At 32.8% G+C, this 17,447-nt stretch overlaps 1 protein-coding gene across 6 annotated transcripts; it reads right to left on the minus strand.

Annotated features, from left to right (window-relative positions):
• Positions 1-13,038: 13,038 nt before the first annotated feature.
• LOC147275916 (Serine/Threonine-kinase) lies at positions 13,039-16,152 on the minus strand. 6 transcript variants are annotated; one of them, XR_015123848.1, is made up of 9 exons: positions 15,908-16,152; positions 15,747-15,820; positions 15,462-15,542; positions 14,829-14,921; positions 14,489-14,611; positions 14,302-14,373; positions 13,903-13,980; positions 13,339-13,609; positions 13,039-13,244 (listed from the first exon to the last, which is right to left on the minus strand). XR_015123848.1 is itself a non-coding variant. In XM_086254098.1 (8 exons), the coding sequence occupies exons 1-8, from the start codon at positions 16,005-16,007 to the stop codon at positions 13,418-13,420; spliced, it is 813 nt and encodes a 270-aa protein (XP_086110224.1). In that variant the 5' UTR covers positions 16,008-16,152; the 3' UTR covers positions 13,039-13,417. The 6 variants fall into 6 exon arrangements, 4 of the variants coding, with proteins under 4 accessions (XP_086110224.1, XP_086110225.1, XP_086110226.1 ...); XR_015123849.1 differs by having other exon boundaries at positions 13,039-13,267; XM_086254098.1 differs by having other exon boundaries at positions 13,039-13,609.
• Between the last annotated feature and the right edge of the window lie 1,295 nt (positions 16,153-17,447).

A 17,447-nucleotide genomic window follows, 5' to 3' on the forward strand; every position in this document is an offset into this window, starting at 1 on the left:
ATTAAAATGGTGGTTTAATTTCTGATCCTGTCGGAGAAAACAGTGATTAATTAATTACCCCTTTATTTTTTTAAAATATTAATAAATCACCAAATAGGAGTTAATTATGGGAAATGGCCATATCAAAATGGAATTCACATTCATAAAATTGAAAAAAAAAAAAAAAAAAAAAGACTGATGGTGATGGGTTACATTCATAGAATCATTTATCGGATCAAAATGGGTCATTGACATTTCTTGCCCAAAACGCAGAATAAATTAATTAATCAAATCTTATAAAATTTTCGGTTTTTTATTTTTTTATTATGTTTAATTAATTAACTAGTCACCAAATAGGAGTTAATTATTGAAAAATTACCATATATAAATGGATATTTGACATTCATAAACTAGAAAATAAAAAGAGGACAGTGATGAGTTACATTCAATTCTCCGGGTGAAGATGGGTCCTTCACATTTCTTGCTCGAAACGTAGACTAAATTAATTAATGAAATCCTACAATGAGTGGAAAATAGGGTCCTATATATAGGGCAATTAATTATTATTTTTTAAAAAATGATCATAACCCCTAAATTTACGGGATTAACCGTTGGACATGCATGTGAAATCACATACTAAAAGTACACGTCATGAGTAGGGTGACGTACGTGAAAGATTTTTGAGTATTATATGATAGATATATATTGAATTATATCCATAGGATGGAAAGATAATACAAATGATTGTGAATTCTAGAGTTAGGGTTTATTTCCAATGAGGGAATTTTGTTAGGTGAGGAATGAAGATGATGTTGGAGAATGAGTGACGGCTTGATATTCCTTCTCTCTTGGCACCAATACTTTCTTGACCCCCTCCTTCCTTTCTTAGTGTCCTTTTTCTCAAATTCACTTCCATAAGTTATGGGCTCTTTATGGGATATATGCAATATTTACACATTATATATAAAAATAAATTAATAATGTTAAGTACATCGCCACTGTTTCACCATATTAGTTCATATTACGTATTAATTCATGCACCATTCATTATATAGATCAGCAGGTAAACAATTGGTATTTCATGTGTCACATTAATTAGTTTGTACATAAAAATTAGAATAATACAGATAATATATTGTAATTGTAAGTGTAGTTTGTCAGCATTCAAATGCTACGTTTGGTTAACCGCGCACTTAACTGCAATAGAGAATTTGTGTATATAAGACTGGAGCACTAATGTATCACAAAACTATAATCAGGCTGTGCACCTACTTGCTAATTAAGAAGGTGCTTCGATCTGTTCCTGAATTTTCAAGCTTGGGTGGAAGATTGCCCAACTTGATTATCTGGTTATCTGGTGTACTAATTTCTGTTATTAATTAATTAAATAAAGTACATTTATATATACAAATAGCAGTCATTTTATGTTCCATATTCATAAATTAAGTGGGCCTAGGCTTAGCTTAAATCCAGTCTATAATTTCCAATATCACATCCTTTCCAATCACGTCAAGTGTGTATTGATGCATATTTGGCAATCTCGATCTTGTTTTCTTTGACAACTTTTCTCCTTTGGCTGATGGATAATTTGATACCATATTAATAATTAATTATCTATATCATATCATTGGCCTGCGATACAATAAATATATATAATATTACACACACAAAATATACATCATTTCAATGATTATCCTAAGATTTGCGTGTTTGGTTGAAGATAATTCTTTTAAGCTATTTTCGGCTTATTATACCATCACTCCTTTAGTTAACATAGTCTTATATATAGCATGAACAGCAACACTGTTAACAGAGTAATCTTCGATCTTCTTACTAGTTAACAGATAAATAATATATATATATATATAAGTGGCAAAAAAAAAAAATTAAGAATATGTATGCACATATAGTATCATAAAACATACACAGATATACACTTTGAGCGTTTTTGCAAATTAAGATGAAAAAGTAATTGATATATGTTTCCAAAACAATTAATATACAACCCTCATATCCATTTAAAAGCAAAAAAAAAAAAAAAAAAACCCTCGTATATATCCATAAAAGAGAACCCTATAGCTCGTATGTAATTTGATCGATAATATTCACCAAAAAAAATAAATAAATTTGATCGATAATAGCTAGGTTGCCTGCTTCCATAGTTGTAGCAGAGAATGAAGTCGCTGTTTATAGCAGCATATCTTGAATCCAAAGTCGTGCTCCATTTAGAAAAACGATCTAGATCTTACGACAACTTTTACCCTTTAATAAATTTCCCTAGACTTCTGTTCTTAGATTCCAGAACCACCTTTTTTGAAAGATAAAGCATCGCCTGGCCTTCACTTTTTTATACACTTTAGAAAAAATTGCACTCTGTCGATCGATGACACCTAATTTTTTTGCTTTTGGGATAAATGTATGTATGAACATCAACGACAGAAAGAATCACTTTAATTGAAAACACCCCATTTTGAAACCAACGGCTGCAGTTAATTCCGTTGTAATTTGTTAAAATTGAAAATTATTAATTCTTCTGGTTTACTGTAATTAATAGGTCCACACTGTCTTCATGTACATTAATGGAATTAATTGGGAATGTTGATCACCATCAAAATTTAAGTCGATTGAGTGGTGTTTAATTGAAAAGGAGATTCATTTTTCTTTCTTTCATATCATTATTTCAATTTTCAAAATTTCCCAAAAGCCATGGCTTTACCACTTATCGTAAAAAGTGCCTTCTCAAGAGTTTTCGTATGGAACATTGGAATTGCATGTTAATCCATTTATCATTACGTACGTACATGATTTAAGACAAACTTCAGCCACAAGAATAATTTTAATTAGGCAGTGCTAGCTACTGCGATTCGAATCCTACTGATTTTTTTGTATGAATCATGTACTTAATTATGTTAGACTATTTTTAAACTTATATTATAATATACATATTTCTTTTATGAGTATAAGTAGTAAGTTATATAAGTAAGCATGTAAGATTTGAGTCATTGGATTACCTTTCCAATATAAATGTTAAATACTAAACTCTAAATCAAAGGTACTGACTTTAAGAGTAGGCGAAGTAGACAATTTTATCGGTCCTCAAGTGTTGAAGGTCCCTAAAGTATTATAGATCTCTTATATACTTATATATTATGTTAACCCAAATAATACACATGAATGGTTAATGATCCCAGAATTTCAAAACCACCCTTAGCCTAAACTTAAAACATTTGAACCCTAAAATGATACTGTTTTGAACATGAACACAGATCAACACAAGAAAAAAATAAAATTGGCAGATGATCTTGTTCCAACCTGTAGATACTTCTATGCTTTTTGTCAAAAAGGCTCAGGTACTAGTCAGAATGTCAGATCGAGATGACCATCATTAGAATTGTACACAGTATAAATGAAGCTGATGTGGAATAAAATTAATGGCAGTATCGAAGGTTTTATATATGATTAGAATGTGCTGTCAGATGCACACCCAATTAAAGCTTTATGTCTTTTTCAGATTAAACAAAAAAAACAAAAAAACAAAATTGTAAAAATGTAAAACCATATCAGAAAGGTTCGACTGATAACTTGAAACCGCGGGAAATTGTTTTCTACAAGTATAAGCATCGTTGATCACGCATAGCTCGATGTGATTGGGAATTTAATAATAAATAAACAACTTAAATCCGGATCGCTGTTAATTTACTATATTTAGAAATCTAAAAATCATATCTATATGTTTATAACTAAAAACAGGCTAGGATTCTATATTTATATTGTTTATGATGTGCTTACGACTAAACAACATGATTTTCAGCAGTGGCGGATCCAGCATCCTTAATTAACCCGGTGGGTCATGATGTAAAGCGACGACTCTCCGGCGAGATGTGGTTGGGTGTTGGTTTTGGGATTTGGTTGATTAAGGTTTGGAATTGGGGGTTGGGGGCTGGGGGAAAAGGAATGGGGGCCTCGGGTTGGGTTAAGTAAAGGATGTTTGTTTTATTTTATTTTATTTTTATTTCTTGGCTCAAAATGATGCCGTTTTGAGCAGGATACTTTAAAAAAAAACAATTAAGCCTGCCTCAAAACGACGTTGTTTTGGCCAGGCTAAACTAACAAAAAAAAAAATTGCAAAACCCAGAGGGTATGCTCGCTTGCTCCAGGGGGCGTTTCATCAAACAGTTGGTGGGCGTTGGAGGGTCACAGTGGCTGAGAAAGGTGTTTCAAGAGGAGGGGTCGCCACCTGACCCCCTACCTCTATGAGTGGATCTGGCACTGGTTTTCAGAGTTTTGTATTTAAAGTTTACTAATTAATTATTATTTCAGTAGTATTTCTACTTAATTACAATGTTACAAAAATTTCAAGTTCTCGAATTCCCTAATTTTAAGGTAAAAAGAAATTTTATAGCAAAAAAGATAATTGAATGAAAGTCTTAAACGCAGTAGCTAGTTTTGACCATAACAAGGTATAAACAAAGATATGAACACTTTTAACTCACCATGCATGGATCTAAAGGATTTTAACAACCATGGCTAGTCAAGGGGTTTCTTCAATATATCTCAAAATGCTTATACGCGCGGTTGTGTCCAGTCATGGCTAAAGAGATGATCAGTTTGCATTAGTAGTGTGATCGACAAGTACATGGGGGAAAAAAGTTGACAACAACAACATGAAGCAAACAAAATATATGCTGTTGTTGTTATTATTAACTATTATTAATATTATTGTTTATATATGATGGTGGGCAAAACTGCGGGGACACACAAAATAATTGTGCTTGAGCTTGTTAGGATGTGACTCAGCACGCGTCTTCTTGCGACAGGTGGCATTCATTGGCAGCCTAGATGAGAAAGCGTGTGTAAGGAGGTTGAGGTAATGTATTACATTACATGATCGATGATATGTGTATGCCGGTTAATGTTGTATTGATTATTAGCGCCGCCAAGTACTAGAGAGAGAGAGAGAGAGAGAGAGAGAGAGAGATCGAGAGAGAGAGAGAGCTAATTAGTAGCACAACATGAATCACACGAGGCATTAATTTTTTATGATGAGCAAAATTATTGTTGAAGACCGACCCGCATCGATCCTGTCATGGGCTCAATGATATCAACTTTCAGAAGCATACCATACACACATTACTCATATATGTACAGCTTGGCTTTCAATCAAGTTTAGTTAAGTACGTGGAGGGTGATTCTTCCATGCATTATTTGCTTGGAAATGCTAGCTAGCTCTCTTCAAACCCTAGCCTATGATCTGCGAGAGTGTATGAACTAGCTAGCTAACAGTACTTCTACTTGAAAGCTATAGTTCAACTAATTAAACTTGCTTTACGGGGGTTGTTTTCAGTTTTCAATGTTGTTTTTTAAACTACTCTTTGAAATTACCTAGCTTGACAGCTAGCTAATTAATCTATATCACAGTCACCGGTTATATTTATTCTTGAACTTAATTGGGCTGAGACGCTGAGTAGTACTGATATATATATATATATATATATATATTCATTGTTTGATTCTCTTTATTTTTTCCTCTTTCACCTTCCAATAATAGAGAGAGAGAGAGTTGCTGTCAAGGTGATATATATGTAGCTAGAGTCCGTGATGTTTAAGCTAAACACAGGCAATATGATCTCTAGCTCTCTCTCTCTCGCTCTCTCTCGCTCTCTCTCCCAATCCCATATGTCAGCTTCAGTAGTACTATTTAGGAGGAATAGTGAACAATATTTTTCGTGCGCGCAGTACGTACGTGTTGCAGCTGTAGATAGCAAGCCACACTCCATAGACAGTTAAGACTATATACGTATGATCATAAATTTTACATGTTGGAGAGACAAAAAAGACGCGTGTCTGGCAATGTTTGGCTGTCATCAATAATTAATTAAATGTGACAAATTAATAATTAATTAAGTATATACATGTATGAATTGTCTATTGAGGTAAGAACTTACATGTCATGTTATAGGGACATGTATTATCTCTCAATTATCCCTTTTTTTCTCTTTTTCTCTCTCTTTAAGTGAGATATTACATGTCCCTATCACAGAGATATGTAAGTTATTTTCATTCAGTAATAGTAGAAGATCGATTCTATATTTGGTGGGCTAGCTATAGCCTGTAGCAGCGTCCCAGTCATTAGAAAATAAGTGCTTATATATATATGTCTTCAAGTATACTAGAACAAGCTAGTTGAATGATCATATATATTTATACATATGCCAATTTGCTAGCCTATAAACATGCACTGTCACGGTGTCACAGTATTACAGTACACTTTGTTTGGGTTTGGAGTTGGCTGTGGAATTAACCACACACACACACACACACATATATATATATATATATATATATATATTTAGGCCTAGCTAGCTTGCTTGATAATATTATAAACCCAATCAGTTTCATCAGAATGTTATGCCACAGTAGTTGTCTCGCTATCAAGTCCAAACTAGTACGTACGTGACAGTAACAACGTGAACTTCATAGTATATATCCCAGTCCCATCCATATATTTGTACATGCTTTGGATTCCAAGTATGATGGATATTGGATATGGTATATTCCATTAATTGCTAATTCATCGTTTTAGTTAATTTATCTTTTAACGTCTATCTCTTCTAATGTTATGTAGGGAAATTTTAAATAAGAATGTCCTTACTTTAAGGAAAAGTAAGAAATATCATTGTCAAACCTACAATTCAATTATCGAAACCGTTTATATTATAGAACATCATTCAAATATCACTTTTGTAAAAAATCAGCCAAATCAGAAACTGTTTAGTTAGTTTATTACATCCAACATCATTTCAATTCGATCTGACGGACTGTATTTGTCTCATTAAGATGACTAAACAATTACCGATTTGACTGATTTTTACAGACATGACCCATAAGGAGGAATCTAAAACATGAGTTATTCCGATTATGGAACTGCATTGTCAAGTGGTACTCAGAGATGATGTTTTTACTTTTCTTAAAATAAGGACATCGATCCTTATTTGAAATAGACTGATATTATGTATTATCGTGTTTAATTTTATATTGTCAAGCTGTCTAATAAGAAAAGATTACCTTATATATATACATATTTGCAAAGAAAGATAAATATAATATTGGAACAAAGAAAATAATTAATTAAAACTCGGGCTAATTAGATAAATAGAATAATTAAGAAAACAGTTCAAGTATGCATAAACTGATCTTGAAATGGTGACCATCACACTAAGTTAGCCCTTTCAGTAATCAATTGTGTGATCCACGTTTCTTAATTAAAATAGAAAACAGACAAATTACAAAAACTGAATAAGTGAATATATAGTAAGAAATAATCAAATTAAGAATGATCGAAGAATATAAAAAAGTACGTATATATAATAATAATCAAGCAGCAGCCTAGCATCATGGTGTCTCTAATTTGGCTCTTTGCCACTCAATTATTGCCCAAGATCGACACTAAATTTTCATGTAATGAAATGATATTTCATTAATATTGAGATAGTATATTTAGATGAATGGAATAGTTAACGAGTGCTTGCCCATATCAATATATATATGATCCGGCCTCTTGGCCTCAGACATTGAGGCTATTATATATATATATATATACAATAATGTTTTAAAACTAACTAGTTAGTAAGTTAATACAAAACTAACCACCATGTTGGGCCCACTGGACAATGTAATTTCAAAATCCGAACCCTTTATTTTTTAGGTCATACTTCAAAGATTATTCCTGTAAAAAATTTTCAAAATCGGAAGTCATTTAGCCATTTGATTATAATAACAACTATTTTTATGCTTTTATCGAAAATACTGATCGTCTATTTATTTGATCTCAATTAGATGACTACATGATTTTCGATTTAGTTGATTTTTTGAAATGATGATCTTTGAAGTATGACCTAAATAATTAATAGTTCGGATTATGAGATTAGTGATGTGGTGGGCCCAAAAGCATGTTTAGCTTCGTATTAACTTGCTAATTGGTTAGTTTTAAAGCACTTCTCTATATATATATAATGTATATATAATATTTATGTGCCCAAATTGATCACTCAATTCCAGAACACCAAACACATACATATATACCCCATTGCATGAGGTCGTGAGCTATGAATCTCTTATATATGTAATTATTTTGATTATTGTGTAAAACTTTGATATAACGGGAATATATATTTATTATATTTGTATCTCTTATGACAATATTAAGTCAGATAAACACAAATACAATATACATTCGTATTTGGGAAAAAAAAAAAATTTGATTACCAACAAAGTACTAGATGCCACAAAATTAAACGTTGCTTTTTCTTGATATATCCTCAAGGCCTTAAAGTACATATATAGACTATGTACGTGTTTGTTTTGTGTTCCTAGTTACTGTAAAATAGCAACCCCACCATTGCATTTAATAATTGAAGTCCAAGGGATCACTTGTGCCACCAATTTGTTGATTTGTGTATTTCATTCATATATTCATGCCATGCAGTATTTGTATACGTGTTAATTTGTATATATAATACAAGCTAGCTAGCTAGCCACCACCACACAATTTCTGGCCAGCACCGGTCGTCACCGAGATTTCATTTTCCACTTGAATGGTTAATTTAAGCTTTTCATAATTATTGAGGGAGTTAATTAAAGCTACAACTTGGAGATTGAAAAATGAGAGGATCGTGCATTAAGATTCAAATGAAGAATATAAATTATAAAGGGATTTTCTAACACTCATTTAAGCAGGGTCGGGCCACACCAAACTCTATATATGTCCTGCTGCCTAAATCTCACAACACCGTCCTACTAAAGTATGAATAAAAAGGTTAATTAATAGTAATAATTAATTCTAAACAATCTTAAAGGTTGCTTATATTCTGCCTAACGGATTAACTAAGTTAATGGTAATACTTAACTTTCACGAAAAGTTTACATCTATCTTTCTATCTATTAATACCAAGTCCAAGTCCAAGTCTAAGAGAATCTGTATGTCAAATAATGTAATCAACGTTCTGAATAATTAGGTGCGCATTCTCTTTCCTTGGTCCAATTCGTGTTGACCAATTACGTACCATTAAACTCATTTGGAGCCCAGTATATAATGACATTTGGACCTATTTTTGGCAAATATATATCTCAATCAAGCAAGGACCCCAAACCTTCAATTATACACATACATGCACCAAAATTATATCCAATGTATATATTCAGTTATTTACACCCAAAATTATCTCAGCAAAATTACTGAAACAAAAAAAAAAATAATTATGTGCCTTAAGATATTTTGACTTTTTTTGTCACATAAGTTAATTACAATGAGCCACATTAGTTAATTGACAAAATAAATTTATACCCAATAGAACTCGAACTCAGTCCCAAAATAATCCTCATCTTCCTCTCAAATTGATGTTCATTTTTTGTTTTTTCCTTTGTTTTTATCAAGAGAAATTAAGAAGAAGTTTGAACTTGAGATCTCTTCAGTCAATATTATAAAAGAAAATACCACTAGACTAATAATTAATTAAGGCCAGTTTGGTATTATTGTGAAGTAAAACAGCTGTGAAGTAAAGTCAGCTGTAAAGTAAAGCAGTTGAGTGTTTGATAAACTATGTTTTCAAAAGAGCTGTGAGTGAAAAAAAAAACAGTATTAAAGTGTTTGATAAATATTAATGTAAAAGTGCTGTGACTGTGTATAATTACTAAAATGAACATGATGCTGAAAGTGTCTTTCACTTATTTGTTTGGTAAAACAAAAATGTTTTTTTTACTTATTTTTAAATTTGTGGCTACAAATTTTTATTAGCATTAATTTTTTTAAGAACAACATTATTAAATAAGTATGCATATTATTTTTTTAGGTATATTATAATTTTAATCATACAAATAAAAGATCATAATTAATTATCACAATATAAAATATAACTAACAATAGATATATATTTTTAATTTAAAATAAATAAATAAAATTATAGAAATCAATAAGGGTATTATGGGTAAAATAAAATATTCATTGTTGTTGTGATTCACTGCAGCTTTCAAAAGCACCTAGAAACCTGTTTTTTGTTTTTGTTATGGGGAGTTGAGAATTGTGGGAGAAAGCAGTTTTTTATTTTTTTATCAAACACTAAAACTGCTGTAGGCGATTGAGAATTGTCATTCACAACAACTTTTGGGTCTTTCACTGCAATCCCAAATGGGGCCTTAGTCTCTTCAACGTTGTTGTAATGGGATGGGATTGTTTCATTTTTTTCAATCACATATTCTCTACATTGATATTCTTTTTTTCATTTTTATATTACTCTAATATTATATAATATAATTGCATGTATATATCAGAGTTTTCAATTCTTAATCTCTAAGATATCTATAATAATAGTATACCAAAAATGTCTCACCGACATGTCAAACTTCTATCATAATTAACTAAAGAAAAAATGTCTCACCGACATGTCAAACTTCTATCATAATTAACTAAAGAAAAAATGTCTCACCGATATGTCAAACATCTATCATTGTTTACTTGTATGCCTAATCTTGCAGTTAAATAGAAAAGCTTGCTCTTGGCCAAAAAAAGAAATAGAAAAGCTTGCAAAGTTGCAAAGAAGAAGCTTGCAAAATTGCTATCCCAATGAATTTTCCCAAAATTCTGATTGACAGTGATATGCACTGAAAATCATGATTTCCTAATCTCTCTCTGAATCATTGCTACTTGGAAGATTCTCTGAATCATCGATTCATATGATGTCAAGGCCTTATAGGCTTATAGCTTTTAATTAGCTCTGTTATTCGGTCCTTTTAATTGGTATAATGCCCTAGGTTTTGCTTAATTGAATAATGATCCTCCTATAAAGTAATATGTATAAATCTTTTATAAATTTTCATGTTGCATGATTGCATCCTTTGACTAAAGTGCATCTTTTGCCTATTTTACTGATCTGAATTCGTTTACTTGTAATATTCTTTTGTTATAAAAAAGGGCAATGAGAAGATTTGAATGCCGAACTCAGATATGATAGAATTAGAGCATTGCACATGTGGCGAGATTTTTGAGCTTTACACGTGAACAAATCATATTGGGTGACGTGGGAGCACGTGTGACCGTTGGGCCTTACACGCGGATAACCAAGCTCTGATACCATGATAGAATTAGAGCATCCAACTCAAAACCAATTGACAATGGGTGGAGAGGCTCATGACTTATAAGCACATATATTAAACTCTAGTTTTTTGATATGGGACATTGCTCCACATTACTCTCAACAAGATATGGGAATAAATATGTTCACTACTTCGTACTTGTAATTTGAAGCTGAATTTCAACATATTTACACTTATACTTCACCAACTGTTCTAATTAAGTTAACCCAAATTAATAATTTCATTACTTTGGAAGCTCGAGAATGTTGAAATGAACTTGTATATGGAAGAAATGGTGATGTAATACATATGTGTAAATGTAACTTCTAGTTTATTTCAATATTAGGAGGCGGCTTCTAACTCAAATGATGAGTACTTTATGTGGTTACACTTATAACAAGAGTTCAATCTTTAGTCTCTCATTCTTAAATGGAAGGAAACGATATCTTAAAGCTCAACCATATATTATGTATAATCCAAGTAAAACTCTTTGTTACCTAGTACTTTCAGAAAAGTTCCTTTTTCTTTTCTTAATATTATTTGACCAATACGTGGTTTAATTCTAAGTTTCTAACCTCTTCAAATCATTAGGAAATAATAATAATAATAATCTCCAAATCACAAGCAACAGCAAGTAGTATGTGGACCTGCGGTCCAAAACAATTCAACTTAGCGTTAGTGCTGTAACCAGAGGGGGGCTCATATATGAGACGACAACACAGAACAATGATGGAGTGGACTCCAAGATACCACTAAATATCTCCAAAAGAACTGCCCCTATGTCATCAATTCTGGCGGATTAGGTCCAAATAATTGGGTCTAAATCCGAACATAAACTGTTCCAAAGTGAGGATTAAACAAATAATTGCCCTGCAGCAGCCACAAGAAACCAGGATTCTGCTCGTGACTGCAATTTAAATTAATTAATCATCGAACCCTACATTAATAGTCTCAATTTGACAAGTCTAACCCAATTTGTTTTCTCAGTTCGAAATGCAAGCCATGAACAAAACTAAGCAATTTGTTCTCTAAATTGGCCCAAGCAAATGGAGAGGATGGGGTTCGGTAACATCGTTTGATCCGGACAATATAACTCAATTTCTTTTGTTACAATCGGTTAACCCCAAATGCTTACAAAATTTGTAATATTAGTATTTAGGGAAAAAAAGGGAAGAAAAAGAAGCTTTTAAAGCATTTCCCATACACAATTAACGACCAAGATTTATAGAATTGACCCTGTCCACATATACTAGATCCCTCTTGTCGTGGGTTTTGGCTTGCAGTGTCTAACGACTACGCCAAAACATCTATATTTGAAGGTGAAGGACCAACCAATATCATAACATACGAAAAGGATTAGTTAATTATAGTGTGCTCATGTTATGTCAAAATCAGAATACAAACATTTGCTTTAAGTCTTTAACCAACAACACAGCACGATAATGCTCCAAGTTAGCAAGAATCCACAAAATGCTAACTTGGGTTTCTTTTTCCATGAAGCATTTATGTCTGACCACCAAAGATGTATTCATAAAAGCAAAATAAGGGACAAAACGCACACCTAACAGTTCCAAATTTACCAGAAACTGTCCTAAATTATTTCTACAAGGTCCTTTTATCGATTGGAAAAAACCAATGGACTCAATCTTCACCACACACCCACATCCACACAATGGACTCAATCCTCACGACACAATTGGGTTTCAGAAAATGGAGCAAGAAAGAAACACAGATTTGTAAAGGTTGGAATGGTGGTGGCATTGTTGTGGTTATGGTGGAGTTCCATGAAGAATATGATGCTATATTAGTTATAGTTTGTTGAAGATGTAACTTTAAATCTTAAAATAATAGGCATTGGCGACATCAGTAGTAGCAGTGACTAGTGAGTGTGTAGAAAAATGAGCTCCTACTGTAAGTAGGCATGAGTCCAATGGTGAAGAATAAATAAGTGGACAACCCAGGCAGAAGAATTGAATTAAGCATGAATTCACATAGATAATGTAGAACTAAAGAAACAAATAATAGAAAAAAATGAATTATACAAGACCTACTAGCAGAGAAGATATGTCATCTTCCATCTGCTTGGGCTTTGGGTTGGGCCGGTTGGCTGATATCTTTGTTTGTCCACATTCGACAGCCTGCAATTATTCTGGTCATGTAACTGTAGTAGAACTTTAGTATTTTTAACTGGGTAACTACTGTATAATTTATATACAGTGTAAGTCACCATACCTATTATCAAGATAAACAGCCAAGAGAAGCACTGCAATCTTTCGATAAACCCATGGGGAGCCAGTGCTCTTTGCATTTCTCAATCTTTTGGGACTCGAACAACTAAGCCCGTTGGTGTCTGGACAGTTTTGAGATGACCTGAGCCTATCAGATCACGAAGATGAAATCTCATATCAAGTGGAGAAAATCGAAGACGCTTCTTCTCAAGAGGTGCCAGCATCATTTCTTTGTATCTCCTCCGGTTTAGAAGAGAAAGAACTTCCTTTCTTCCCTGAACAAAGTGTAAATGATGACTCAAAATTTCGACTATTAATTGTTCAGAATTTTAAAACTATTGCAGGCTTCACAGCCCGAACAAAATGCTAGAGGGAACTCAATTTTTCAAGTGTACAATAGTTATAGTATTTCAAAATCCAACAGCTAACATCTTACATTCATGATGAACTCCAAAGGTGAACTTCCAGTCAGATGAAAGCCCTTTTACATAGGAGTGGAAAAGGTGTATATAGGTTTTCATGTGAATTCAACTATCTAAAAAAATAGCGTGACATATTGATTATGTACCTGAGAGAGGCCTTTAAGTACTGAACCAATATTTGGAATTACGAACCAGTAGATGTTTGGGTCAATAAGTTGCCGAGTCTAGAAGTAGATTCCATAGTTAGAAAGCTGGAGACCATCAAAATGTTTTAAAAAAAAACCCAACAGACAAAACTAAGGAGAACATAAGAATCTTTGAGAGGAAAATAAAATCATGTTTAGTGTAGGCTATTTCATTTGCTTAATTGTAATCAAGCATGTTATGTAATGCACTAACGATATATAAAAAAGAGAAAAAAAAAAAAAACTTCCAAACCAGTTCCAGGTTGGTGTTAGTTTCCGCAACATAGGCACATAATGCACCATAATCAATCATGGAATCCAAACAACTGAAAGACATAATAGATTAATAAGTTCACTTACAAGAAGGCCAGAATTGATTAAAAGGGAGATGTGTTCATCGTTCACCTTTCCTCCTAGTGATAATAGTGTACACTGCCGAGAAACATTTTTCAGTTGGATTGTATTGTAACTACAGTGCAACTAGTTCAATCATTATTAGATTAACACATTAAACTGCCTTAAGAACACCTTTTTTCCAATCACTCACAAGTTCTTGATGTTCAATACTAGGTTCGAGCTTGTTATCAATGATGTGTGATTTAAACCACTTAAAAACTTCAAGAATATGTCCTTCCTTCTTTTCTTCCAATCTTTTCACAACTCGTTCTATCTATACATATATAGACAGCAGAAAAGTTATCAATACAATGCCAAGTCCTTAAAAAGATTATGTTATGGCAAAAAATTTTATGAAACACACACCCAGATAACATTCAAATGATATTCACTTTTACTGTTTACATTAAGATAACAAGGAAGATAAAGATTGCTTCCTAAAAAAATATTTATACTTCTGAATAAACATCTAGAAAACCATGTTAACAAACCTGGCATAGATAGTCATCCAAAAACATTATTGCGTTATCATCTTGCCCGGTATTTAATTTGAAAATACGCAGTACTTTCTCCCTTCTTAGAGTCTGCACAGAGAAAATAAAAGCGGTCTAGATCAATCATAAGAGGCTCCTGAAGACCGAAGGTGCCAACTAGCTTAGTTGGTAAAGAGACGTTGTTCCAAAGACCTGGGATCAAATCCCACCATCATGAGGATTATGATGTCTAAAAAGGAATCTACCCTTTTTTATTTAATAAGCAACAAAGGTGTCTACTTTGAAATTGGAATAAGTTCTGCATGTTCTGATCAGTAACTGATCATAGATTCAAATCTCAAGCAATTTCTAGATTTTCTAGACTTAAGCAATGCCAAAAATAAAAAAAACCCAAATAAAGCAGGCTCTAGAGGTCATGCAAAAAATTAGGGACATTCATTGCATCAGTTGATTTCGGTCATGCTAAATTGCTAATCACAACGCTATCAATTGGCCATTATCATGCCTTAGCAAGTATTACAACAACATTATTATTCTTGTAATAATCAGAGACAGCCTCAAAATCCAATTAGAAATGTAATCAAAATTATCAAAAACATTTCGGTTATCTTCTTTCAAGTTCTCACAGACCTCTAAATCCCTGTCCACTTGCGTTCTGTCCTCTACACTGCTATACAACTGTGACCGCAAAATGAAAGGCTCAATGGGTACCTGAAAAAAGGCGCCAATTTAAGTGCATACTTAGAAAAACAAAAATAAAAAAACTACAAGAAAATAACTAACTAACTAACTAACTAATTACTACTTCGAACAGTTATAAATACTTGGGTAACCAGGAAGAATAAAAAACGATACACAACTATTCAATGAACTGAGCTAAAAAATACCAAAATCAAAACTTTATAAAATCCTAACCTTGTCAATGTGCGGAAACTGAGCTCGCATAATGCGAAGCGCCACCAATGTGTCGCTAAATGTAAGATTCTCCTCTGCATTTCCCAAACAAAAACTTATAATTGCTGATTCCAATTTACTAGCTATATATAAAGAAATTAGTTTTCATGTGAGGAAGATACCCAGTGATAGAATCTGATCGATATCGCTGGTTTCGGCTTCGGTGTGTGTGTCTCGCTGGCGCTTTTTACCTTTCAAAGATTCTGAAATATTCTTGGCCATGTTTACGGGCAGGATTGAAATTCGATTTGGGATTTAGGGCAAACAAAAAAAGCCCTAAATTCAATCCTTTTTGCTTTTCGGGCCTTCTGGTTGTCTGATTGTGGTTGGGGGTTGCGTGAGTTTGCAGCTTGCCTGCATATGTCGGTTGGAGAAGCTCGTAAAATTTTAGGTTTTGACCGTTTCAACCGCGCCATAAATAACTAACTGCCCATTGTCCATCAAACGACACCCCGTTTGATGGGACAATCTATGTGCTTCTAGAGTTCTAGTCCCACCTCTTAACTCATTCACTAACTTTTTTCAACGTTTAGATTTCTTTAATTACGTTCAAGGAGTAAAATTTCAATTTTAAAAAAATTTCGACAAAATTAGACAAAAAAGATAAAAATTACTATTAAAATATAAAAATTTTGAATAAAACTTGACCATATGTTTATTTAACATATTATATACTATATTGATAAAAAAATATTAAAGAAACCAAATTATATAAGGTTTCATATGATGTAAGATAAATATAATGCGTACTAGAGGCAAATACTGTTAAATAAATTAGTATAATGAATAAATGAAATTAGTATATTATTTATACTCTACAATATATACACTAACCCTAATACTAAATCTTATATACTCTATATTCTTTAAGATATAGACCATATGGTATAAGATATTAGAGTTTAGGCCCTTTAGGGTATTTTTAATTATTTTTTATATAAAAATATATTAGGGTTTTGAGTTTAAAAATAATTAAACGAAATCCCAAAATAGCCAAACGAAACCTCAAATCCTTCTTTTTCTTTCCAATTATCCAAAGGCCCCAAACTACAATCAACCTTAAAGCCTTCTTTTTTTTCTTCCTTTTTTTTTTTTCTTGCTTTTCCTTTTAATCTTGAACATCATGAATCATATAGTCTACAGTCCCTTGTTTTATGGTTTAAGATTCAAAACTTTAATCTTCTTAATGTTGTTAGTTCCAAGAAACAAGAAACAGGATGTTCGTTGGTTAATCAAAAGTCAAATTATTTTGTTATATTAATTTACAACAATTACTATAGCAATCTTATCACTTTAGCCTATTGTGAGAGGCTGAGAATTGTAGCCTATTCATATATAATATAACAATCAAAGTTTTCCTTCTCTCCTTCCTTCGTTCGTCGCCCAGACCTCACTATAAGGTAAGTTTTTTTTTTTTTTTCTGTTTCCTTCATTTTTCCTCTTTGCCCGTGACTCTCTCTCTTCCTCTTCCTCTTCACAGTTTTCTCTCTCACACCCATCATCTTCCCACCCAGCACCAGCCCCTCCCCTTGCCTCTCTCCCCCCAACCCAGCCTATCCCCGACACACCCCGCCCTTCCCTGCCCTTTTCCCCCTAAACCCAACCCTCCCCGCCCCTCTCCCCCTAAAACCAGTAAATAAAACTCGAAATTTTTCCAAATTC

This window comes from Dryas octopetala, chromosome 8 (genome assembly GCF_963921425.1).
Source record: "Dryas octopetala chromosome 8, drDryOcto1.1, whole genome shotgun sequence".
NCBI classification, from domain to species: Eukaryota; Viridiplantae; Streptophyta; class Magnoliopsida; order Rosales; family Rosaceae; genus Dryas; species Dryas octopetala.